The sequence below is a fragment of the Hipposideros armiger genome, unplaced genomic scaffold, assembly GCF_001890085.2.
Source record: "Hipposideros armiger isolate ML-2016 unplaced genomic scaffold, ASM189008v1 scaffold_826, whole genome shotgun sequence".
In the NCBI taxonomy this organism is placed as follows: domain Eukaryota; kingdom Metazoa; phylum Chordata; class Mammalia; order Chiroptera; family Hipposideridae; genus Hipposideros; species Hipposideros armiger.
The window spans coordinates 733349-758731 of NW_017732176.1; the positions used below are offsets into that span (position 1 = coordinate 733349).

General features: G+C 35.5%; 1 protein-coding gene across 1 annotated transcript in view; it reads left to right on the top strand.

Annotated features, from left to right (window-relative positions):
* LOC109374502 (complement decay-accelerating factor) overlaps positions 1 to 9673 on the top strand; it is a 36616-nt gene extending 26943 nt beyond the window's left edge. The window contains exons 7-9 of the mRNA XM_019629135.1: positions 1317 to 1337; positions 5681 to 5753; positions 8966 to 9673. Coding sequence (XP_019484680.1) covers positions 1317 to 1337; positions 5681 to 5753; positions 8966 to 9185 — 314 coding nt within the window. The 3' untranslated portion in view covers positions 9186 to 9673. The remainder of the gene's footprint in view (positions 1 to 1316; positions 1338 to 5680; positions 5754 to 8965) is intronic.
* Positions 9674 to 25383: the final 15710 nt, after the last annotated feature.

Here is a 25383-nt window from a genome sequence, read left to right on the forward strand (position 1 = left end):
CATTCTCTCTGAACCCAAGGTCCATAAGTTTAATACCTATGTTTTCTTCTATGCAATTTATTGTTTCAGGTCTATGTTTAGGTCTTTGACCCATTTTCAGTTAATTTTAATATGGCCATACCACCCTGAACATGCCTGATCTCATCTGATGTTGAGATCCAGTTTCTTATTTGCAATTAATTTATTATTTAAATATCATACCATTTCTTTTTAAAATTTTTAAAATTTAATTTATTGGGGTGGCATTGGTTAATAAAATTATATAGATTTGAAATGTACAGTCCTATAATACATCATCTATATATTGTATTGTGTATTCACCACTCAAAGTCAAATCTCCTTTTGTCCTTACAACAGCCTTGCAAAATAAGTATTTTCAGTTTCATTTTATAAGTGCTAAATTAGAGTCTTAGAGATTAATTTATATGATTCATATTGAGTGCATAGTTAATAAGGAGAAAATTGGGGTTTAAACATATTTGCTGGCTCCAAATTCTATGCTTTTTCTGCTATGCAGTATTGCCTGATCTCCATGGTATTTTGAGTAAATTTGTTCACCATTTAAGAGAGCAATGTATTTATTATAAATATATTGGGAGTGCCAAAAAAATGTATACACATTTTAAGAGATGTTATCTATGTATTACTTTTTGAAGTTGAATTATGTAGCAATGTGTAATATGACGTTCGCTCAAAAGATGGCATTAATTAAATGAATGCTAGCGTCATTCATTGTATTACAATTTTAATATACGATTTCCTTTCTTAAAATATCTATACATTTTTTTGGCATCCTCTGTATTTATCTGAAAGTGAAGCTATTTTTGCAATGCCTCATTCATAGTCATAGAAAGGTGTAAATAATAATGTGATATGGTCATTTAAGTTTTGATAGAGTGTTGAAAGAGACTTAGGTTTCTGATAGTTTCTTGATCTTAGGATTGCATCAGCAGTTACTATTGAAGCTTTTGAACTTGTTTCTTGTCATTAAATAATATAACCATTTACATGGCGTTTGTCTCAGTATTCAGTAACTGCTGTGTTTTATGTTTTTATAGTGCTGACTCTGTTGAATAGATATAGGCACTGGTGTGTATGTTATTTGATTGTTCATAATGTATAATTGTTTTCATAAATATAACTATTTCTTTTGGTTATGGAAATCTGAATGACTTGAACTTTCAAGTTTTATATATATATATATATATATATATATATATATATATATATATATATATAACATAAATACAATTGCTAGCAAATCAATGACTTCAAAATTTTTATTTTTGTAATTCTTTTTCTTTTTTCCTTTTTAGGGGTCAGCACCATTGCATTTGGTAAGTCTGGCTTTCTGGAAGTTAAAAGACATTGTCATTACTGTTGGAGGTGCAATTCATATTTCCATAAGAGAATATTGTCTTTTAAGTGTTGTAGGAGTACTATTAAAATGAAGTATTTTTGGAAGCCAAAGAGAAGACAGGTAAATGCATTTCATCAATATGCTTCGTGGACACCAGTATGTATTCGGTATGTTTCTAAGTGTTTCCAGCCATGTTCTTGTTCCAAGGGAATTTTAGGAAAACGTAACATCATTAGGCATTCAATCAGTTGAGTGCCTGCTGTTTCAGTGAATTGTTCTAGGGATGAAGAACCAAAAGAAGAAGAAAGTTATTAATACAGTTTTTATCCTTAGATATTTTATAATTAATCATAAACTGCTTCTTGACAATTTCTATGTTTCTATCCTACCCCAGATAAAACAGAGTTCTACCTTAGATTATATCCCCTTCCTTTTCCCTTCCCTGTCAGGGATTTAAAACAAAGTTATCTTTAAAAAAATATTCCGTTGCTGTAGGCATGAGGCCCAAAACATATCTCTATGTTACGATTTCTTTTCACATTTGGTGAAGTCCTTTTTTTGGTCCATAAATATATTATTTGATGTTATACATTAACAAGAAAATAAATAAACTTCTAAAGACTATAGTAAGAGAAATATTTGTTAAGAAGAAATACAGTTAAATTTACATATTGATATGAAAGATCCAACAGAAAATACAGTCTTATAAAAAAGTGTATATTTTAAAATTATGTCCTTCTAATCTGCAATCTCCTATCTTATGCATGCGTGAATTAGCCAAAGGACTATATAGCTGAAAGCAGATATTTTTAATTGTTTTTTTATTATTATTTATTATATTTTGAATAAACTTCTCAAGCTGAAAGATTTATCTTGAAAGATTCATACAGTTGGAATTCAATTTGTTCATTCTATATTTTAAATAGAAATAAATGTGTTCTAAATGCAAATCCCATGATTTAGTAATTTAATGTTCACATTATGATTGTTATGATGAGTGTAATAGATTAGCTTTTTCTCATCTGCTCAGTGGTGTTCAATGAAGATCTGAAGTACTTACTATTTTCTCTGAAATTCTTGAGCTATATATTATGTGAGTTCCCTAAAACCCATTCATTAGGGTTAGTTGTAATTCCAACTTGTGCTCAGAAATAAAGAGGAGTTCCTTTCCTCTTAAATCAGACACATGACAATAAAATTTATTGTGCGAATCAGGTCACTTATCTCATTTTAAATATAAGCAAACTCCACTGCAAGAAAATTGCTTTTATTGATCATACTGCAATGTAAGAGGATAATACAGATAATATAACTTTTGAAGTATTTGAATTTTTTTCCATTTAATTCTGCTAAGAAAGAGAGATGAACTAATCGTCTCAGAATTTCCTTATTTACCATGTAAATGAAGCCTGTATTGTGAATTTTAAAGATATTCTTCTGCTGGTTCTATAACAGTGTTTCCTCATTTTTTTAAAGAAAAATATTGCGTTCTCCCCTTTAAAAAACCTTTCAGACATTTTTAAGCATGTTATTAACTCATCACACAATCTTATAATGTAGTTATGTCCCATTTTTTATCTGAGAGAACTGTAGCTTTGCAGGATTTATAACTTGCCCAAGGTCACATCTATTAGTTGCTTAAATAGAAGGAGATGACTATTATAGTTTTTTCAGAACTAGGTACTTGCAAGTCTAGAAGGGTTCTTGTGCTAGAGAGGATAAGAAACTGCACAACTCAAATTTGACAATTAACATAGTCCTAATTCTTTACAACTATTGCTTCTCCCCCTTCCATTGCTTAAATCTGGTATTGTGACATTCCTAAGTCCCTTATGGAGATTAAAAGGTTAATTAAAGGAATATTAAATTAAAAATTAGAGAACACTCAGTGAAAAATCTAAAATGCCTTTTTGATATCCTTTGAATATCACATACATATTTACTAATGCTGTATATCTATCTGAATATAGCACATATTACACACGAGCCCAAATTCAGGTGTACTTTGAAGAGTCTTGAACCATCAGTGGTGGTTTGAAATGAGTGTGATGCTGATTGAGGGTCTTCACTGTATCTTATTACCTGCCTACACATGACAAACTTAATCCTACTATAAAGTGACTTCAATTACCTACCTGTTATTCAGAGTTAAGAAGTTAAGTAATCATGTAATTTTTCTGTGGTCTGTTTAGTCTGAAAAAGGAAACGTGTGAATTTCCCTTATTTTAAAAATTTGAAGAAGTAACGGAGGCACAGAAAGTCCAGTGGTAATAGCAAGACACTTAAAGGGTCCAGGAGATGTTGCTGAGGGAGTAGTATTGAATCCTGACTTATAAGTCTGAAAATTTGAGGATTACTCAAGCACATTCACATTTTTTCTGCAGAAGTCTCTTTCCAGTGTGACTTCACCTGTCCACAGACCTCAGTCCCTTTATTCTGTTATGTTAAATAGGATGATAAGGGAGAACAAAACCTGTCTACAACTTTCTTAGTTTTTCATACCACATGCACTGCATTTCTACCTTATTAGATACAAGTGAGACCTTTTGAAGTGACTGGATGAGACCACACTTCTTCAGAAAACGAGACAAGCATCATTTAATTAATACCAGATCTTGTAGGTAGAATTCTGACTTGGGTGCTTCAGAAATGAAGATGATACTCTGTATATTAGTGCTCTCAATTTCTCATCTGCAAAAAGAATATCCTTTGATGAAATTTAATAAATATTTAGTAAATACTTTCTATTATTTGTCAAGCATTGTGCTAGTTATTGGAGGTGACCAAATGAGATAATAGGTGGAAAATTGCTTTGCAACATTTTAAACAGTATGTAAAAATAGTTCTGCATTGGAGAACATTACTAAAATATCTTTTTTACTTGGAGAAAGCCATTTCTTAAATTATGCATTTTCCCTACATCAGTGCTCTTCAGTTAATGACTAAGAACATTGGAATCATAATCATAATTTCATTCAAAATCTACAGTTTCATTAATCCCACATTGCATAAATATTAAATTTACACTGATTTACTTTTGGACGGTTTCTAATAGACACCAAGTGAATTTTGACTTCAGAAACTATTGCCTTCATAACTTAAAGGGTTTTTTTTTGCTTGTTTGTTTTTAATTTGGGAGCTAATACTCCCTTATTAATTTATTAAGGAATCATTTATGTAGACTTATGTTTCTCATATTTCTATATTTTACTCTGGTTTTCTGTTAAACCATCCCCTTTCACATGCTTTCTTATAGGTTAACATGTATGTGTTGATCAGCGTTCTAGAAATAGGCTTTTACTTCTATCATTGAGGTATTTTTGGATCACTTTTAAGTTTCTATTTTTATTTATCATTCAAAGTGAAAATGGAATGTTTTTGCAACAGTAGAAAATGGTGAGGTTAATGGGTCATGGTCAAGGGAAAATAAACTAAAAATTTTGACAAGCCATAATTTATTTTATGACAGTCTTTCCGAGTTCCTGGTATTGTGCTAGGGCATCAGTTAAAAAATTGATTGGGAGGATGGCTCAGCTAAAAAAAAATAAATAAAATAAATAAAATTGGGTAAAATACGGTGAAAGCTTACTTGTGGTGGAAATAGCATTTTTTGTTTGTTTGTTTGTTTTTACCTAGATTTTTTTTTTTTAGCTGAGCCATCCTGCTACCTGTTGGCAGCTCAGTGGCTGCTCAGCTCGGGCTGGACTCGAACCGCTGTTGCTCAGAGCTCAAACTCTTGAGTGAGCTCTTAGCCAACTGAGCCACTCGGCCAGCCCTTGTTTGTTTGTTTTTAAAGCCATGTGTCCATATGGTAGTGCAATTGCGCGACATTTATATTTTGCTGATTTAGAACCAAATACACTTATTAGACACATTAGCTCCAGTTTGTTTTTCTAGTGTCTTCTTTAATTTCTTTTGTAGACAGATCAAGAGTAGAGTTCAAGGACATTGGAGAGTGGAGTGAGGGGGAAATACATATATGAAAATCAATGAGCAAAGCTTTTAGAATTGTGCATAGTGGGGTTGAAACATTTTAGAATCTTTTAAAACCTGTGAAACAAATTTTATTTGATCATTGTGATACTTCATTTTAAATATTTTATTTCATTTTTCTTGAGAAAACAAGATAAAGGATAAATAACATGCCTTTTTTACTCTCAAACTTGTGACATGAGGAAACCATATACAAAATATAATTCTTGATTTCTACATTTTCTTTAACTCACCTAATAACCAGTGTGTTTGTTATTGTGAAATTACACTGTACATGTAATTGCTCATATTTCTATTAACTGTGTTACCAAATTTTTCCCCCTCAAGGACTTGTTGCTGGTACTATATTAATTGGTTCCCTAATTCTAGTCAAAATTTTCTGGGACTATGGAAAATCAGGGTGAGCAGAAATTCTGATGATTTAAAACATTTATCCTTAGCTGCTTTCCAATAAAACTTGATACTATATCATAAGTAGATAACTTTCTTAGCTTAATTGTATTTTTCAATATGCTATCTCTTTATTTCTTTTTTCTGTAATTTCTACCCTGGATGAACAGACTTTGTGTGTTTTTTAAATTTCTGAATATATTCAAAGACATTCACAACACTTCAAAGGAAAGCGACTTGAACGCCCAAGTCTCACTTTGCAATCTATTAATCAACTCACCTTTGTCCTTAGTACAATTTATGCTAGTACAATATATGTGTGTTATACCAAAGCAAAGAAATATAGGAAAGGCCAACCTCTAATATATTGTTAAATTGCCTGTGCTTGGACCTTTTCCTGAATTGCATTTATTAATCCATGCTGATCTAGCCCAAAACAGCCCAGTGGTTAAGAGGGTAGGTTTGAAACCTGACTGTTTGGTTTGATCCTGGGTCTACTGTTTAGGTGCCACGTGACTGTGAGCAACTTAACTTCTCTATGCCTCAGTTTTCTCATACAGTAAGCATCAAATGAGTTGCTACCCATAAAGAGATTAGAACATTACCTGGCATGTGGCAAGCCCTCAGATGGCAAAGCAATAACATACAGGAAAAAAAATCAGTATTATTTGAAACATCTGATCTGCATTGACTATACATATACAGAAGGTGTCAAAAAAATGTATACACATTTTAAGAAAGGAAAAACTAAATTAAAATTGTAATACTCAATATATACCAATAACAAAAGATGAATACAAGTCTCATTTTACTTCTGCCATTACAAGAGGAGCTCAAAGTGGTTACCATCAGCGTCCAGACACTTTTGATTGCTGCGAACTACTGCTTGTGCATAGACAACATCTGTTAAAATGTGTACACATTTTTTGGCACCCCCGGTATATATTAAGTATAATGTCATGGTTGACTCTGATGTATTCTGTAGACAAACAGGATTATTTAAATTAATCCCCTTCTGTTATCTTATAGATTTTACTGTTCAGAAAGCTAATTATGGAGTTCATATAAACTTGAGTTATTTCTAAGCTGCCTTAATGCCTATGTTTTCATTAATTAAGAACAACTATATTTTAATGCTGTTACTAAATTGCCTGTTTTCATTATTTTGATGAGCTATCTACTTTTTGCTCTATATAACTCTTTCCTTTCTCCTTAAATTAACAATATTATTTAAGCCTATTGTAAGCTAAAATATGTCAATGTTTTATAAATCACTAAATGGTTCAGTTTTTTAGTAAAAATATTTGACCATTAGGTCCTGGGGTTTTTTTAAAAATCGTTTTTACAGATATTTGTTCACTACCAATAAAATAGTCTAGAGGCTATAATAGCAAATGTAGTAACATATAACTTTCTCTTAGATGTTTCAGAAACTTTTTAAGAGTGTGATTTAGAGCCCAGCAAAAACGTACAGAATACTGTCATATAAAATGAGCTGGTACAGATGCCTTAGCAAAACTACTCTGGAAAAAAAGTAAACCACCCATTTTATGTACTTCCTTGCATTTGTTCCAGCCTCATTATGGGTTATGAATTTGCCTTCCAAAGCCAGTGCTTTAGGGGGTGAAAAGTAATGAGTTTACAGGGTGCTAGCTAGCTCTTGGCTGTCATCAGTTTCTTTACATACTTTGGTAAAATAATTGGCCATGATATTTTTAATAAGATGAAAAGTGCAGAAACATGGAAGGAGGGAATATTTGTTTAGAATTTTGTTGACGTTTGCAGTAAACCTAATTTCTCTGTTTCTAAATAAGAGGAGATGCATGCAAACTCCTAAGAAAAAATTTGCCTTTTTCATGTGCACTGAAAATACCCTCCATTTGCCTTAGTTGGGAAGTAAGTATAAGCTTTTCAGGGTAAGAGCTAACTTCACACATTCCTGGTTAGTCTCCTGATTTCACACTGATTTAATTAAAATTTTGATCTTAATGAAGACAGAGGAAAGAGTTAATGAGTTTAAAGGTGATAATATACCTTCTTCACCTGGTGATCTTTTGGGTTTGCCTATCAAAGGATTTCTTTACTTCTTTTAGAAGCATTGAATTTGTATGATACATTTTAGTTTATATATTTTAAAAAAAAGGTGTCTTTGTAGGGAATGCTGGTATTGCTTTTTGATTCAAATTAAAATTATGTAATTCAATTAGTGTTTTCCTTCTCTGCTATTCAGCTCTTATTATACATTTGAAGACAACAGAGCACTACATGTTATATTTCATAATTTAACTGTGACTCCTGATGCCTCAGAAATAAGACCTTCTGGTAAATTATAAAAGGTATATGGTTCTATAACATCACATTTCTGTATCTTGCAAAATGTCCATCAATACAGTTGGCTCAGGATTTATCTGTGACTGTTAAAGGATAATAGAGACTTAAACCTCTATTATTGTCAGCACTGTTTTTCTTTGTCGAATGAATGACTAACATATTAAACCTCTCATTAACATGACATGTCATCAGTTCTCAACTCTTCAGCATGCTCTCATCTTGTGTTTACTGTTTACTGTAATGATTAGATGTTAACAATGCCACAAATATTTGGAAAAAACCAAAAGGTTGATACATTAGGGCTTACAAACAGGAATGCCCTCATTATGACTATTTGCATCATGAGATGATTGGCTTACATTGTAGTCGTTTCTCCTTTTTACTTGAAGGCTTTTAGAGTTTTCAGTGTATATGAAATATTAAAATTTGTTTTAAGGTATCTTTCTTAAGTCCTGTTTACAGATCTTACAAGATATGTCTTTTATGTTGTTACACAAAATTATTACACAAAAATAGCTTCATGTTAATGTATCTATGAAGCTTTCTAGGTGTCTTCTTTTGACAAAACTTTCCTCTATTCCACACATAGTAGTCAAGGTGTTCTCATTGAGTTTTAATCTGAAAGTAACTTAATTGATTCTAACTTGGCCACTTAATCCCCAAAACTAAAAATTTAAGTGTCATATTTTAGTTAGTGTTGCTATAGTTACTAAGCTCTAACTATACTGGCTAAGGTTTTCCATACTCCATAACTTACTAATTTTGCATTTGTTTAGCACCCCAAATTACCCAATTCATTCATTTATGGTTTATCATATAGTAATAAAAAATTAATGTTTATCACCGGTAACTAAAATTATGCTGATTTTAACTTTTTCTTTTAACTTTCAGGACATGCATTTATAATAGTGACAGTTTTGCTTATGATGCTAACAATCATTGGCTAATTGACTTAGCCAAAGAAGACATAAGAAGAAAGCACACACAAGTACACAGAATATTTCTAGTTCTGTATAAATTTCTGGAGGCGTGGACACAATATATGCAGTACTGCTCTTTGTTTTGCACATTACCATTGTCTTTAAGGTGCACAGGAATATCAGTGAAATGACGAGAAACGAATCTGTCCTGGAATCACATTCTCAACACTTCCTACCCTCTTGATAATAGAACAACACACAAGACTGAGAGTGATTACTTTCCTAAAAGTATAGGCAAGTGTAGAGATTTGTTCATGCTTAAAAGGTGATCATGAAAAAAAGGAAACAAGTGACGTTTTCCCACTAGATATGTAATGTTATTTTTACTTACAAAGGAAATAAAAAATGAAAAACATTAATTGGATATTGAAAACAAACAAAAAAGATATTGCCTAGTCTCTTTTAAGCAAAATTACCAAAGAGAGATGAACCACATTATAAAAGAATCCTTCTTGAGTCTAAGGCATTTTTATATTTTCTAATTCTATTAAAATAAGTCTGAATGTGTTGACAAAATATTTTAGATGAAAAACATGCTAATGACCCAGAATGGTGAATTTCTTGGGTTAGTTGGTAAAGAAGTATAAAAAGAAGGAATAGTTCTTTCTTTTTCACACAAGCACAGATAATTAACTAGGACTTAGCCCATTAACTATAAGATGGATCAGCTGTAATTTTAATTTTGCTTTTAGGACAATCTTTTTTTTTTTTTTTTGTAAAAGAGCCCTGTAAAACGGGTAGAAGGATGGAAGATGTCTTTTTATTAACTTAATGTCTTTAAAAGTATCCAGAGATATTATAATATTAGCATAAGAAAAGATTCTATATTTCTGAAGTGATCTTAAATTATAAATATTGAGGTTATTTATATTAATTTAAAGCAGTGAACACATTAGTTTTACATGTATAACAAGTAAAGTTCAAGAAGATATGTAAAGAAAAATTTATTTTCCCTAAATGAAATAAATAATTGATCACATTATTTGTCTCATGTAGTATCTGAAATTTACTTTCTTAAATATAAATGATTTATTTCTAAATAAGAGATTCCCCTCCTACCTCCCTTAAGTAGTTTAGAATGCTGTGCTTTTGGTTATCCTAGCATGAAACATTTTTGCTTACTTTTAAATTATACTATATTGTGCTTTCTCAAGTCATGTCATATTCTCTCCTTAATAGGAGTGTTATGTTACTTCTTACTGATTTACATAAAGGTAATCACATTAGTTTCTACATTTTAAATATGTTCTTGTTATCTTGCTGTTTACATTTTAAGTGTTGGAATAGACTAGAATATACACATAACTAAATTTAACAATAATTGTCATATTGTTTCATCTACTTTTTTGTTGAAGTATTTTATAGTAAAGTCAATGTCTATCATGACATTTCACTGTAAATACTTCAATATGTACTTTTGACAATAAGGATATTTTTTTTTACCTAACCCCAATCATCACAACAAGATTAACAATAATTTCCTAATAGTTTCTGATATTAGGAAATTCTTTTTAACTCTCCTGAAAGCTCTGTTAATAGGTGCATATCCACCTAGTAATTCATTCATCTGTTAAATAGGAGGGTGTGCTCTGCCTGCTCTGTGACAATCTGGTGCTTCCTGGAGTAGTAGCAAGGATAACACTGATACCTGAGAGCCTACTGTGTGCAGGTTATCATGTGCTAGGTGCTGAAGTTACCAAGATAACAACACTGTCTGCCTTCGAGTTGCTTATAGTCTACCACAGAAAGACCAACATTATATATTTATTGAGAGAAAGAATGTAGAGTTGTAAGTGTTATAGTAATCACTTGGAGTGAATACGGGCGGTGCCTGAGCTGTGGAGTGGTGGGCAGGGAGGTATTCAAGACAAGATGTGAACTGAGAAAGGACAAATAGATGAGGTTCACATGGTAGGGTTGGGGACTGCAAATGATGACACATGCTAGAAGGAGGAAAGGCTTGGAGAGAGGACTACAGCATGTCATGTGTTTAGTGTAGAAGTAAAAATCATAAATTCTCAATATTTTATTTTGCTTTGATTAAACTGAAAGTTGGACTCAATGAACAGGGGTTTATAATAGCAAGAATTTTGGATATTGGGAGATATTGAACTTTGAAAATACAATATGTTGAATTAGCCTTTGTATATTACTTAGATAAAGGTAAAAGCTGAAAAAATATTTAACAATCAGTTATCTTAATAATATAAACTGCAGGCCTGTTGGCGGTAATGGGATTTTCTTGTAGGATTTGTAATTTGTATACTGTTGTCATGAAGTTGAATTGTTTTACTTTTTCCCAAGGTAAGCTCTCCTATGAGATGACACTTCAGTTGCAAAGATTGTATTGCCTTTACTCTTGAGACAGATGCTTATTTATTGTAAAAATTACACTTGCTTACCACAGAAATATGTGTTTTATATTATTTGACCCACTATCACTATCAAATTTCTTGGAACACTTAAATATTAATAGTCTTTGTCTTATTACACCCTAGCATTGTATTTTGGGTTAATGCCCAAAGTGGAAATGCCTCATTTTACAGCCACCCTCCTTAAGTATTCCCTCCTCCCCCTTTGCCTAAATTGAAAACAGCCTCTTCCCTGAAGTTAATACTGCCTTTGTAGCCTACTCCACTGGGGGCTGGTTCATTTTCACACTCCCCGTGCCTGAATGTTGAGACTTGGTGGTGGTGTTGTCTTTGCTTCTTGTTGCCCCTACTTCCATCTCAAGTCTGCCATGCACTCTTTAAAAGCAGTAACAGTTCTTCAAAGGAGTAAGGTAATTTACTAAAGTGTTAAAAATTTTTTCCCTATAGTTTTTCCTCTTTCAATTTTAAGCAGGGAGCCAAGTGTCTGATTTTGTTTGGCATACGGCCTCTTCTGATCTTGTTATCAATCATGAGAGGACCATACACCAGGTATTGGCATGACCAAAGACGTTGGAAACAAATCTGAATCAGACCCGAAAGAAACAGAGCCAATCCTCGCGAAACCCCATCCAAACTCCTGCATCTGCAACTTAAAAGAGAGGAAAACATTGGTTCGGTAATCCACTACGGTTTTGGAGTTATTGTTTCAGCAAAAATTGACAAAGAAATTTATACATAGACGTGGGTTTCTGGTATGAAATTTCCTAAAATATGTATCTATTAAAGGAAGCTGGGGAAATAGCAACCCTGCAGTGGTGAGATAACTTGGGAGGTAGATATGTACGCATTAAACTAGTGGCCCTGGGCAAAGAGGGTTCATGGCAGAATGTTAATAGTATAAATGGTTGCTACATTTGATAAGTGACAAGAGATAAACTTGGAATTTAACTGGCCAGTGTGCACACAGAATCGAAAAAGAATATAGGAAGCCTATGATGTCCAAAGCGTTCATGATTGGTAGGTCCTTGACTGACCAGTGCCAGAATGCCTTCTGTGGAACCTGGTTGGGTCTAACAGATCCTACCTTCAGCCTGGGTATATCTCCTGAACACAAATGCAAAACCAAGGAACTGTTGGTTGTCATGTCTCCTGCCATATATGAGCAAACTAGCAGAAAGACATATGCAAAGAAAGATTTAAAAAATAATAATAAAAGCAAACACACTGAGAGAAAAGCTGGAGAGAGACCCCTGGAGACCACTGACTGTTTTTCCAGGGTCAGGCCCACTGTCTGTTTGAAGCCAGCTACATTCCTGTCAGTTGGGGTCACCAGCAGCTCCAGCTTTAGCTTTTAGCATTTTTTTTTTTAAAGATCAAATGCCCATGGGAGCCTAATAGGAATGATGAAGAAGAGTAGGGAGAGCTGTTATCCTAAATGTGCACAGAAGCAGCGTCAGAGCACAGAACCATTTTTCTCAGAGGAAAGTAGAGTTTCCCACACTGGAACTGGCATAGAGACAGGGACTGGGACATGGAGCAGAGACCAGGCTGATCGATAAAGGGTCTCTCTATGGATTGCAATGCTGGCGGTCCCCCTTCTGTACCTACCTCAGCAAGCATCAGAGCCGCTGGCAGATGCAGCATTGACTTTCTTATAAGAAGTGCTGCCCAGGGGGTGTGTAGTGCCCCAGGCCAAGTCTTATTTTTTTGAGCATCCTCTAACTATAAAAGCAATTTGATTTTAAATTGCATTCTAAAATTCATGGTCCCATGTAAAGTATAGTGATTTATCAATGAAAATTGAGAATAATTTAGAGAAAAAGTACTTATGTGTTTCTTTCCTAATCAGTGCACATGAAAGTTTTTCATAGTGTCTTGGCACTATCTCCATCTGTTTGGATCCTAGAGCCTCCACAGGTTTTTACTGCCGAATGTGCCCAAGTGTTATTCCTGGGTGATGTTTTGGCCTAGCCCGCAGAAAATGATGGCAACATTGTTACTACTCACATTATGGATTCTTAGAGTCTGTTTATGTTGATGTGATCTTCCTGTCCCTGTGGTTCCCTAATACCATTTATTCATTGTTAATTATATCATTACTCATTAAGTTGATCACTCATTGTGCCGCCTGTGAAAGCTGGCTTCTAATGACTCTCAGAGGTTTTTACTCTGTTTCATTGATAAGGAAAACAAGTGCAAGTGTTATCCAGTTAGGAAAATATAAATAATAATTCATTTTTTTTAACCATTTATCGAGTATTTTTTATGTGGCAGGTACTGTGCCGATGCCTTTTGGGGGGTATTTATTTATTTATTATGACTGTTATTAAAATATAGCTAACATACAATATTATATTAGTTTCAGGTATACACCATAGTTAATTATTCAAAATTTATATATCTAAAGAAGTGATCACCATAAGTCCAGCAACCATCTGACACCGTACAATGCTATCACAATATTACTGACTATATTCCCTATGCTGTATATTACAATACATCCCCATGACTTGTTTTATACCTGAAAAATTAAACTTCTTATTCCCCTTCATAACTTTCCCCTTTTTAAAATTTTCAATTACAGTTGACATTCAATATTATTTAATATTAATTTCAGGTGTACAGTATAGTGGTTAGACATTTATACAATTTAAGAAGTGATCCTCCTGACTAGTCTAGTACCCACCTGGCACTATACATAGTTATTGCCGTATTATTGACTCTATTCCCTGTGCTTTACATTAAAACCCCATGGCTATATATGTAACTACCAATTTGTATTTCTTAATCCCTTCACCTTTTCCACCCTGTCCCCCAACCCCCCTCCCATCTATCACCTCGATAAATCTAATACCCATCTGACACCATACATAATTATTACAGTATTATTGACTATATTCCTTGTGCTATACCCTACATCCCCATGACTACTGTGTAACAACTAATTTGTACTTCTTAATCCCTCCCCCTTTTTCACCCACTCCCAAACCCCCTCTTATCTGGCAATCATCGAAATGTTCTCTGCATCTATAAGTTTATTTTTGTTTTATTTTTTTTATTTTGTTCTTTAGATTCCACATATAAGCAAAATCACATTGCATCTGTCTTTCTCTGTATGACGTCACTCAGCACAACACCCTCCAGGTGCATCCATGCTGCCGCAGATGGCAAGAACCCATTCCTTTCCACGGCCGAGCAATATTCCGTTGTATATATGTACCACCTCCTCTTTATCCATTCTTCCATCAATGAACACCCAGGTTGCCTCCACACCTTGGCCAATGTAAACAACATTGCAGTGAACATATGGATGCACATATCCCCTCAAAGTAGCATTTTGTTTTTTTTGGATAAATACCCAGAAGTGGGATTTCTAGGTCCTTCTTTGACTCTTGTTATAGCCTTTGTTTTAAAGCCTATTTTGTCAGGTGTAAGTATTGCTACTACAGCTTTTAATTTCTTAAAGAATAGAAAGCATTTAGAGTAGGGCAGAAAAACATTTTCATTAATAATTTAGATTATTCTACACAGCTGTGTGTATATATTTTATTTCTCATCTCATCGAAGTATACTATTATCTTCGGCCAATGATGTTGTAACACAATTTAATGAGTCAGCGTTTTTATTTAGAAGGGAACGTTTTCAAATAGAGAAAACATGTTCATACTTGGTCCTCTAAATATTAATTTCTTTATCCTATATAAATAACGGTTGTCTTTGCAAACATAATGACTGCAAGACATGGACTTCCATTTTCTTTTAATCTAGAGAGGTTTTGTTGTTATTGTTGCTTTATTGTTTTTGTTTCAGAGATAGCACATTTAAAACATTAGGAAGGTTCGTCTTGATTCTTTTAACATATTTTGGAATCTTAGAGACTCCTGCCAGATGTATATATACACATAGTGATCTCTTTGTACTGAAATTATGGAAATTCCATTGCACATTAGAGACATGCCTTTCTATTAAAGAAGCTGATCTTGATCAAATCTCCCTCCATGGACACTGGGTTATATTCAGAATACATTAGTCGGGGTAATCTTCAATGCCCATTTCACTTCTCAGGAAATATGCAGATCCTGACACCAAAATGCTTCTAGAAGGCTAAAGCCCCTGTTTAGCATTCCTGGATTTCACTTGGACTTGCATTGCCCATTTTTTTAATTTGTGGGTTTTCATTCAGGAATGAAAAACGGATCATCTTCAGTGATAGAATTTCATCAAATGCTTGGGCAACGTGGAGGTTATGACCATCCTTTTTGTCCAAAGATGGAAGGATAACTGACTCTGGGTGGTGAACACACAATGTGATATATAGATGATATATTGGGTTGTCGGAAAAGTCATGACGCATATTTTGCGAGGAAAAACATAGAAAAAATACATCATGACTTTTCTGACAACCCAATATTACAGAATTGTACACCTGAAACCTATGTAACTTTACAAAGTATTGTCACCCCAATAAACTTTAATTTAAAAAAAAGAAAGAAAGAAAAGAAAGGGAGATAGGTGACTCTTAACCAGGACAGTTAGAGGCTGTCCTTGCAGACACTGCCTACCCAGAGGTGCCTATCGCTGCTCTGAGTGAGCTTCCCAGACCGGACCGGACCGTCGCATTGAGTATATATCCACCAGGCGTGGCAGAGTTCTGTTACGGAAGAAAGAATCTGGGAAGGTGAGAAGTTTGTCTATAGAGCTCCACAGCTCCACTGCTGGTTCACGCATATTGTGAAAATAAAACCTCTCTCTGCTGGGCTCTCCTTTAGCCCCAAGAAATAAAACCTGTTGCCTTTCAGTAATCAGACTTGGGCTTTAACTGGGTGAACTATCAAAGCAGAAATGTGAAATTTAGGAAAGCCACCCTCCCTTCAAAGGCTTGAAGGATTCCTCATGTCACTTAAAAAATTAAAATCTGGATCCTATAGATACTTCAGTAATATCAGGTTGCAGCAGTCTCCACTCTGAACCACAGATGGAGGTTAATCTTACCTCTCTGTTCATCAACGTATACCCCACCTCAGTTTAATCATTCAATCCCTAAGCAGTTGTTCATTTAAAAGAGACAAGGATTCTCATTTCCCTGCTTGAATAAGGAATCCAACAAAGCTATGGGTTTTACTTTATCTTTTTTTTTTTTAAGACTTTATTGGGAAATTGGGGGAGGGGAACAGCATTGGGGAATCAGGGGAAGGGGAACAGACAAGTTGCTGTCCTTTTGTTCTTCAGTCTAGTTGTGGAGGACATTGCTTCACTGGCCCATGTTGGTATTATCATTGTGCTCTTCCCGGGTGAGGCAGATCGGTCGCTGGCCACTGAACAAACTCTCATGGTGGCTTTTGGCAGTTCACACTGGCTGCAAGTTGCTCATGGTAGCTTATGGGAGCCCAATGCAGCTCCACTGCAGTCTACACTGTTGCTGGAGACTCATGGCAGCCCAGCTCCAGGTTGAGCTGTTGTTCACCATCTTGGCTGTAGAGGGTACAGCATCACTGGCCCTAATGTGGGATCCGAATCAGGGCCCTGCTGCACAGAGCTGGCGTCCCAAGCCAGCTCTTAACCAACGCGCCACTCGGCCGGCTCTCCTTTATCTTTTGAATAATGGGAAAAATAATTATGTATCAAAGCTCTTTCTTAAAAATAAGACTCACAAGTATTTAAATCTTTGATAGGGGCTGGCCAAGTGGCTCAGTTGGTTAAGAGTTAGCTCAAGAGAGCAAGCTCTGAACAATAGGGCCACTGGTTCGATTCCCACATGGCCAGTGACACTGCTGAGGAGCTGAGCTGCCAACAGGTGGCAGGATGGCTCAGCTGGTGAGAGTATGTGCTCCTAACAAGACTGCCTATTCAATGAGGGACTATGCCTGCCCGCAACTAAGACTGAACTTGGAACTTTAAGCTGAGCTGCTGCCTGGATGGCTCAATGGATAGAGTGTGTGCTCTCAACAACAAGGCTGCTGGTTCGACTCCTGCATGGGATGGTGGCAACGCCCACCTGCTACTAAGATTGTAACACAGCACCTTGAGCTTAGAAGTGAAGAGCTGCCGATGGGCAGCCAGATGGCGACTGGCACCCTCCACAACTAAGATTGAAGAATGACAACTTGCTGGTCCCCCAACTCCCCAACACTATTCCCCTACCTCAATTAAAAAAAAAAGAATAAATAAGTAAGTAAATAAATATTTGATAAAACAGATATATGAATTTAAATATCATAATAAGGGCTAACATTACAACTAATCAGAAGCCATACTTTCAGAGCATATGCCATAAACTGTAGGATTACTTTTACATAATATGATTCTTAGAGGCTTTGTGGGACCCATGATGGGAAATATATTTTAACCAGGCTAGTGTATAGTTAAATAGCCAACACAGGCTTTCCCCTACTGAAAGTCCCACTCAGACACAATGGTCTTTCACTAAGTTTAGGTAATTCATGATAGAACAACATGCCACAGTTCTCCCAAGAAAATGGAATCATTTACTGTAGGGAAAAAAAAATTCAAATCAAGACAATAGAACTACTCATTGTGGAAAAATTATTAAAACAAAAACCACTGTGTTGTGTTTAGGTTTCAGGAAAACTAGCTTTATCTAGATTTATAATATCTGATGCTTCAGAAAGAGGAACAAGTGAATTTGTTTATCTTTACCATCAGGAGTACAAAAGTTACACTAAATTTTAGTTATTATAATTTTCCAGTATCCATTATTTTATATCTTTAACTAATAATTTAAAATGAGATTTGTCAAATTGTAAAAATAAATTAATCATAAAGGGTACTGATATATATTTCATAATAGATAAACCAATAAAGTGAAATGTATAAATATATAAACAGACCCATACAACAAAAGTAACACAAAGTGGATCAAAGATCTAAATGTAAGACCTGAAGCAATAAATTGCATAGAAGAAAACCTAGGTACTAGACTTACAGACCTTGATCTTAGAGAGGATTTTATGAATTTGACCTTAAAGGCAAGGGAAGTAAAAGCAAGAATAAATGAATGGGACTTATCAAACTAAAAAGCTTCTGCACAGCAAAAGAAACCATCAACAAAACAATGAGGCAACCAAACAAACAGGTGAAGATATTTGCAAACAACATCTCCAATGGGGGCTAATGTCTAAAATATTTAAAGAATTCATATAACTCAACAACAATATAAAACAAGCAATCCAATTAAAAAATGGGCAGAGGGCCTGCATAGACAATTCCCCCAAGAGGATGTACAAACGACTAACAGGTATATGAAAAGACTCTCAACTTTACTAATTAATAGCTTTCCATATGCACTTTTACTTTGTTTTGTTTATAACTGACCATCTTCTGCTGTCTACTCCAAGAGATTTGAGGTATTAATATGACATCTATAAATTACCTGGAAACTTCACACATGTCAGTCTTTCATATTGATAAAACATTTAAAATGTAAACAATATATGATATTAAATTATCAAAGCAATTTATTATATTGTATTTCTAATGTATATATGCTTTTCCATATGCAATTATTGGAGAGAGGTGGTTTTTACACCTTGTTTTGAGCAGGCAAGGGAACTTTGATCAGTTATGGTGATGTCTCCATCTAGTGATAGAAATATATATATCAAGTATTTGTACAAAAACTAAAGCCACCATGACACTGAAACATCTGAGGTGCTGTATAAACAGGAATCGCTGTGATTGTTACTGAGTACATGCCGTTAGGGTTCCCACACTTTATCTTTTTGTTATATAGGGAGGAAATAATATTTTCTGCGGCATTATAACTTTATTTAAATTTTACTTTTCTCTATTCAAATGAGTAGCATCAAATTTTGAAATATTAACAAAAATATTTTTCTATAAAATCTAAAATTCTAATTTAAAGAATATATTAAAAATATTGGTGGTTCTCATTTATGTGATGGAGTTAGTTAGCTATATGGCCATTTTATTAGCTCTTCCTAGACCTAAACTTTAGAGCTTACACATAGCCCTTAGACCTTATTAAAAATAAAAAAAAGTTCCAAGTATAAAATTTAAACACTTTTGTAATGACTCTCTTTCATTTAATAACTGAATCTTGCTGAGCCTTTATTTCTTTATCTGTAACAATGACATTAAACACTTGATAAATCGACAGTACTCCCTGCATTTATATACAACTTTGTGGGGGAGATAGGAAAGGTGTTTTATGTCTCTTTCTTATAATGAAGAAACATGACACAAAGATATCTCATGATTTATCCACCCTCAGTAAACAAGTAAATGGCAGAGAGGGAAATTTGTCCTAGATTTCATGATTCTAAACTTAAGTGCTTTTTATAAGACCTTCCCCCATTTGCAGCTATTATGATTAAGTGAGCCAATATTTGTATAAATGCTTATGTCCAATAGGAATATAAGTTATTACAAAATTACACAATAAAAAGAACAATGGGTTCCCTGAACATTAGAAGCTGATGGGGAAGTAAGATAAAAGTATATACATCAGGCTGAATTAAACTGACCATCAAAATAAAAAAATCTCTGGCCGGCCGAGTGGCGCGATGGTTAAGAACTGGCTTGGGACGCCAGAGGGCCCCGGTTCGGATCCCACATATGAGGGCCAGTGACACTGCCCTCTACAGCTAAGATGCTGAACAACAGCTCAACCTGGAGTTGGGCTGCCATGAGGCGACGGCATAGGCTGCAGCCCCTGTGGCAGTGGGTTGCCATGGGCTACCGTATGTAGCCAGCAGCCAGCGTGAGCGGCCAGCAGCCGCAGTGAGCGGCCGTCCAGAAGCCGGCGACTGATCTGCCTCGCCCGGGAAGAGCGCAATGATGGTGCCAACTTGGGCCAGTGAAGCAACGTCCTCCACAACTAGACTGAAGAACAAAATGACGGCAACTTGTCTGTTCCCCTTCCCACAATTCCCTAGTACTGTTCCCATCCCCCCAATTCCCCAATAAAAATCTTTAAAAAACATAATAAAAAAAAAATCTCCCAAAATTTGAGAGGCTTTAAATACATACAACCTATACAAATTTTTCTACCTCCCAACTCTTGTTCTACAGCCATCTTCTTAAAACACTTGGGTGAATTATTTCTAAGTTAAGATTTCTGCCATAAATTAGAAGAGTGAGCAGGAGAAGATGCTATGCAGTTCAACAAACATTGGTTTATAATAGCAAAAACATCAGGGGGAAGTGAGCTAAGTGTTGGTATTTGTTGATTGTATATGTAGGTGCTATGTGTAACAAGGACGCATGTGGGGGCTAATGACTAGCTGTAAAAAAGAGTAAGATCAGGTTCTTCTATTTAAAAAGTTCTGATTTTTCCCTTCTCCTACACTTGACTTTTCCATTTCACTATATTTCCATCAGAAGGATTGTGATTTGGACAAAACCATGAGACAACAGGAATGGAGGAGGGGGATAGGTGAGTCAATCTTTTTCTGTTTCTGTCAAGGTTCCGTAACACCTGAACAAGTAGACTCCAACTCCACTTGGAGGTCCACTGTTCTCAGTGGTACCTTAGGAACCTGCTGTGTGTATTTGTAGAAAAGCAGATCCTGAGCACATACTCATATACAATAGAAGAGCAACTGAATTGCAAACTCAATTTCTCTTAACTTCTGCCTCCTGTCCCCATCATCACCCATGTACTCCTTTTAAAAATAATGAGATGCAAAACCCAAAGATCTAATCTCAAATTCAATCTTCCTTTTCAGCCATTACTGAAAACAGAAGAGACTGAAATTACTTGTGACCCTAATAATCTAACAAGGCATACTCAAAACTAATCACCAATCTTTATTTTAGGATGAATATAAGGCCCAAAGAGTTTGGAAAGCCAGACTTTCTTCCTTCCTATCATAGGTAATAAATAAGTACAGCCGAGTTCATGTCTTTTTCTGTCCCTGGAAAGGTTCCATTGTGTCTGGACAAGTGACTTCCCAACATGAGCTCAATATTATCTCAATTGTCTTTCACAAATTGGCCAAATCTGAGCATTTCCTCCAACCCAGAAGAACTTTTGTGTTGTGTCTGGAAAGGACATTATGTTAGGTGTCAGGAAATCGGACTCCAGCCCCAGGTATCACTGACTTTTATGATCACCTACCTTTCAGAACCTTAATGCCATCTCCTGAAAATTGAATGAGTTAAAAGGAAGAATCCCAAATGTTTCTTCCAGCACTAATAAGCTGATTCTACAATTTAATCAAGAGCTAGAAATGAATTCCTTGCCTTTGCTTTGAAAGTCCCTGGTACGGGGATGAGTCAATTCTGTGAGCAATCCTTGCAGAGTCTGCTGTAAAAATAACTGAAGCAAACTTGGTGTATGCTTTTCCAAAAAGGATCCTTTCTTTCTTGTAGGTGTAACATTTTGTTTGTCAGCAGAGTTAATCTGTATAACAGGTACCAAAAAGACAGACTCAACTTTATTTGCCTCTGGAGAGCCATCATTATCGTTACTGCTTGTCCTTTTTCTTAGTAAACTCTACTCAAGATTATAAAATTTCATGGAAATCACAGATATTTGGGAGCTTTTAGGTTTTTTCAATAGACAGTTTGAGTTTTATCTTTAAGGACTCTTCTAGACCCCCTGTCTAAAGGAGAAATTGCCCATGTGATGGGACATTGCCTCTGTCCCCAGTTCAGCACCTAGGCCCACCAAGTCTGTTCTGCTCAGTGCCAAGGCCACCTCACTCCTCAAACCTGCCCTCACCCCTTACTATTTGTCCCTCCAGGGATCCTGGAACCTTTTGAAGAAAGGTTCCCAAAGATCCTGATGTAGGAATCAGACCCCCAAATAAGTTATTCTCCTGCTGTGCTCTTCAAATTTCTCAAATTAGTGTCATACCTCCCTCACTCTCTCTGTGTCCCACTCCTAAGAAAAGTCCTCTAACAGACTGTCCAGAGTCCCAAGTTTTCCAAATAATTCATTCCTTTGCAGAAAGCAGTAAGAAGTTCCCCCTCCTACAGGGAAGTCTGGGGCAATCCAGTTGCATAAATTTCCAGTTAAGGGTCTCTAGGGATTTTCTCAAAGCCAGGAGGAATGGGGTGCTTCCAAATACTCCTGAAGTCTCTAGCTGGGAGGTCAACCGAAGGTCCTTTCAGTTCCTGCATCACACAAGCCCTCTGGGAGACACTGCCCCTTGTGGAGCTACAAGTAACACGTGTGAAGAGGTTTAGAGCTCCTTCAGCTCTCTACTTCCTTCTCACAGAAGGGTACCCTGCCCCTACATTCCACTCTTCTCTGGTTCCAGATGCTGAGGCTGTCTCTGGGTAGTTCAATAACAGACTCCCAAGAGTGCCACAGCCTACTCCTTCCTGATCCCCTACTCCCATTTGTAAGGTTTTGTTTCTTATGCTGTTTGCTAGATGCTTATTATATCTTTCTCTATGCATCTTTGTTTATTAAATTACTTACTAATAATCAAAAATATTTCAAAGGATTGAACCTATTTTGTAATTTCTCACTTTAGCTGATTAAAGCATTGCTTCAAGAAAATATTATTTCTTACTGAGTTTTTTCTGATGCCATATTTTCTTACCAGTTTAATAAAGAAAATTTAAAACTAACTATTAGTTGAAGGATCATTTGCACTCTTAAATATTTAATAGTTGTCTTGAATCAAATAAAAAGGTGAAATTTTGTCTTAAATTTTAAAGAATTTGAACTTTATAAATACAAGTTCTTAATAAAATTTTAGAAAGCTCCCATGTTTTATTTTCAACAGATACTTATTCAACACTATATTAAGCTGGTGTTGCTGTAGGAGTCCTGGAATGTACAAGTTAAAATAACATGCTCTATAACATTTAAGTACCTTATAATCAAATAAGGAAATAGTAAATTCACACACTAGCATCTAAAATGTTTTTTGGAACAAAGCATGAAATAAACAATGCATTTATTAAAGGTTAAAGACTATGATTCAGGAAAATGTGTGACTTGAGAGACAGTATGATGCAATTCTTGGTACCATACATATATCAAGGCAATATGGTAGAATTTAGACTGACTTTTGAAGCTTCCCATCTCACACAAAATAATACAATAAACCCAAATTAATTTTTAAAAATGCATAGCTGAGTTCAAAATTAAGAATGGAAATCCCCAGGTTGAAGACATGAAGAGAACATTCAAAACCAATGTAATGAGCAAAAGCTAAACCCAGTGACCTATGGAGGCGCTAGAATGGTATAAATCCCTACGAGAACCATGGTTAACACACACTAGGACTCAGAACTTGAGCCCAGAGTCCCAGGCAACACTGACCCCTAGAAATGGGCCCTTTCATAAATTTAAGAGCCAGTCCATAATACGGAAGCTGCAATACCCTGCCCACGAGGCCAGAGATGCAGCAAAGAAGCAAGAGGGAGGAAAAAAAAGAAATGGGAAGCCTGCCTCAAACCTTGCTCAGTGTGTTGTACGAATTTGCATTATCTCATGTGAAAAACCAGAACTGACAAATTCTTATAAAAACCCGTGGGGCCTTTGTAGAGTCAAATGTGCTCCTGTCCCACAGGGGAACCTCCACAAAACAGTCTGCTTAATTCCTATGGAAACAATTACCACTGAAGAAGAGTTCCTAGTAAAATGTATAACCCATAAGAGAAAACAAAGAACTTGGAGAGAGGGAGAGAGAGAGAGAGAGAGAGAGAGAGAGAGAGAGAGAGAGAGAGAGAGAGAGAGAGAGAGATAGGGTGCAATGGATTAGAGAAATCACATCTAAAGGAATATAGATAATAGAAAACTATGAACATGCTTTAAATTAAGAATATTTACAATGTTCAAAGAAAAGTAAGAAGTAGAAACCATAATGCAAGAACAAGACATAATAAAAAGGATTAGACATGTTTAGAAAAGAACAAAACAAATTTTAAAAATTAAAAATATATATATATATAGTAATTTAAACTTCTATACCTGGCCAAATAACATAACTAGTACCAGAGATGTCCTGCTACCATAAAAATCAAGTAAACTGGATAAAACATAGACAGCTGTTGTTTTTATGTATTAAATAACAGCCGGAGCAGGGCTATGATTCCTGAGAGAAGGGAAACAAATTAGGTGACCCCTGTGCTTGCTCTGGCTTCTAGTGGAGACATGTTTTGGATCACAACAGAAAAAGGGAATGCCCGAGCAGAGCACAGTGGGCTCAAAGATTTTAAGAGATAGAGATCAGGGTTCAGGAAGTCTGAAGTGACAGAAGTGTCTGGGAGAGCACCAGAGTGGCGAGAAGAGCACACAGAAAGAGCTCCAGAAATCCACCTGAGGGTCACCTTATAGCAGACATTGTTTGGGTAGCAGCACAGGACTGTGATCTTGGAGAGAAGGGAAATGGACAAGGTGAGCTTCACTGCAAGAAAAATTTGCTACCTGAAGATACCGTATTTCCCCATGTATAAGATGCACCCCTTTTTGAAAAATTTGGGGTCTAAAAACTGGGTGCGTCTTATACAGTGGTTGTAGATTTTTTTACTTGCATTTGACAGTGATGAGGAGTTGTATGAATTTTATGATGAATAAAACTTGAGTTCAATAACTTCATGTAATACATTTTTTTTCAAATTTCGGGCCCTAAAATTAAGGTGTCATACACGGGGAAATACGGTAGTTACCAGACTGTGGTACAGGGAACCAGCAGCCTCATTGAGTTGACTTGCAGGCTGGAGTTTGGTGTGGGCAAGGTGGCTACAATTTGGAGGGCGGAGTATCAGAGAGAAGAAGAGCTGCACATAGATCTCCAGAGGGCTGCTTTCAAGTATGTGGCTGAGTACTAGCTACACATGTATAAGCAATTACCAGAGGCCAGAGAAAAAAGCACCAGAAAGACATCGGCAGAAAATCATTGAAGTTCAGAAAGACTGGGAATGATGTGCCCCCCTTGGCAATAGCAGAAAGACCTCACCTCAGCACATGGGGAATCAGGTAGAAACCTGAAAGGGGATTGCCTTACCACTGAGG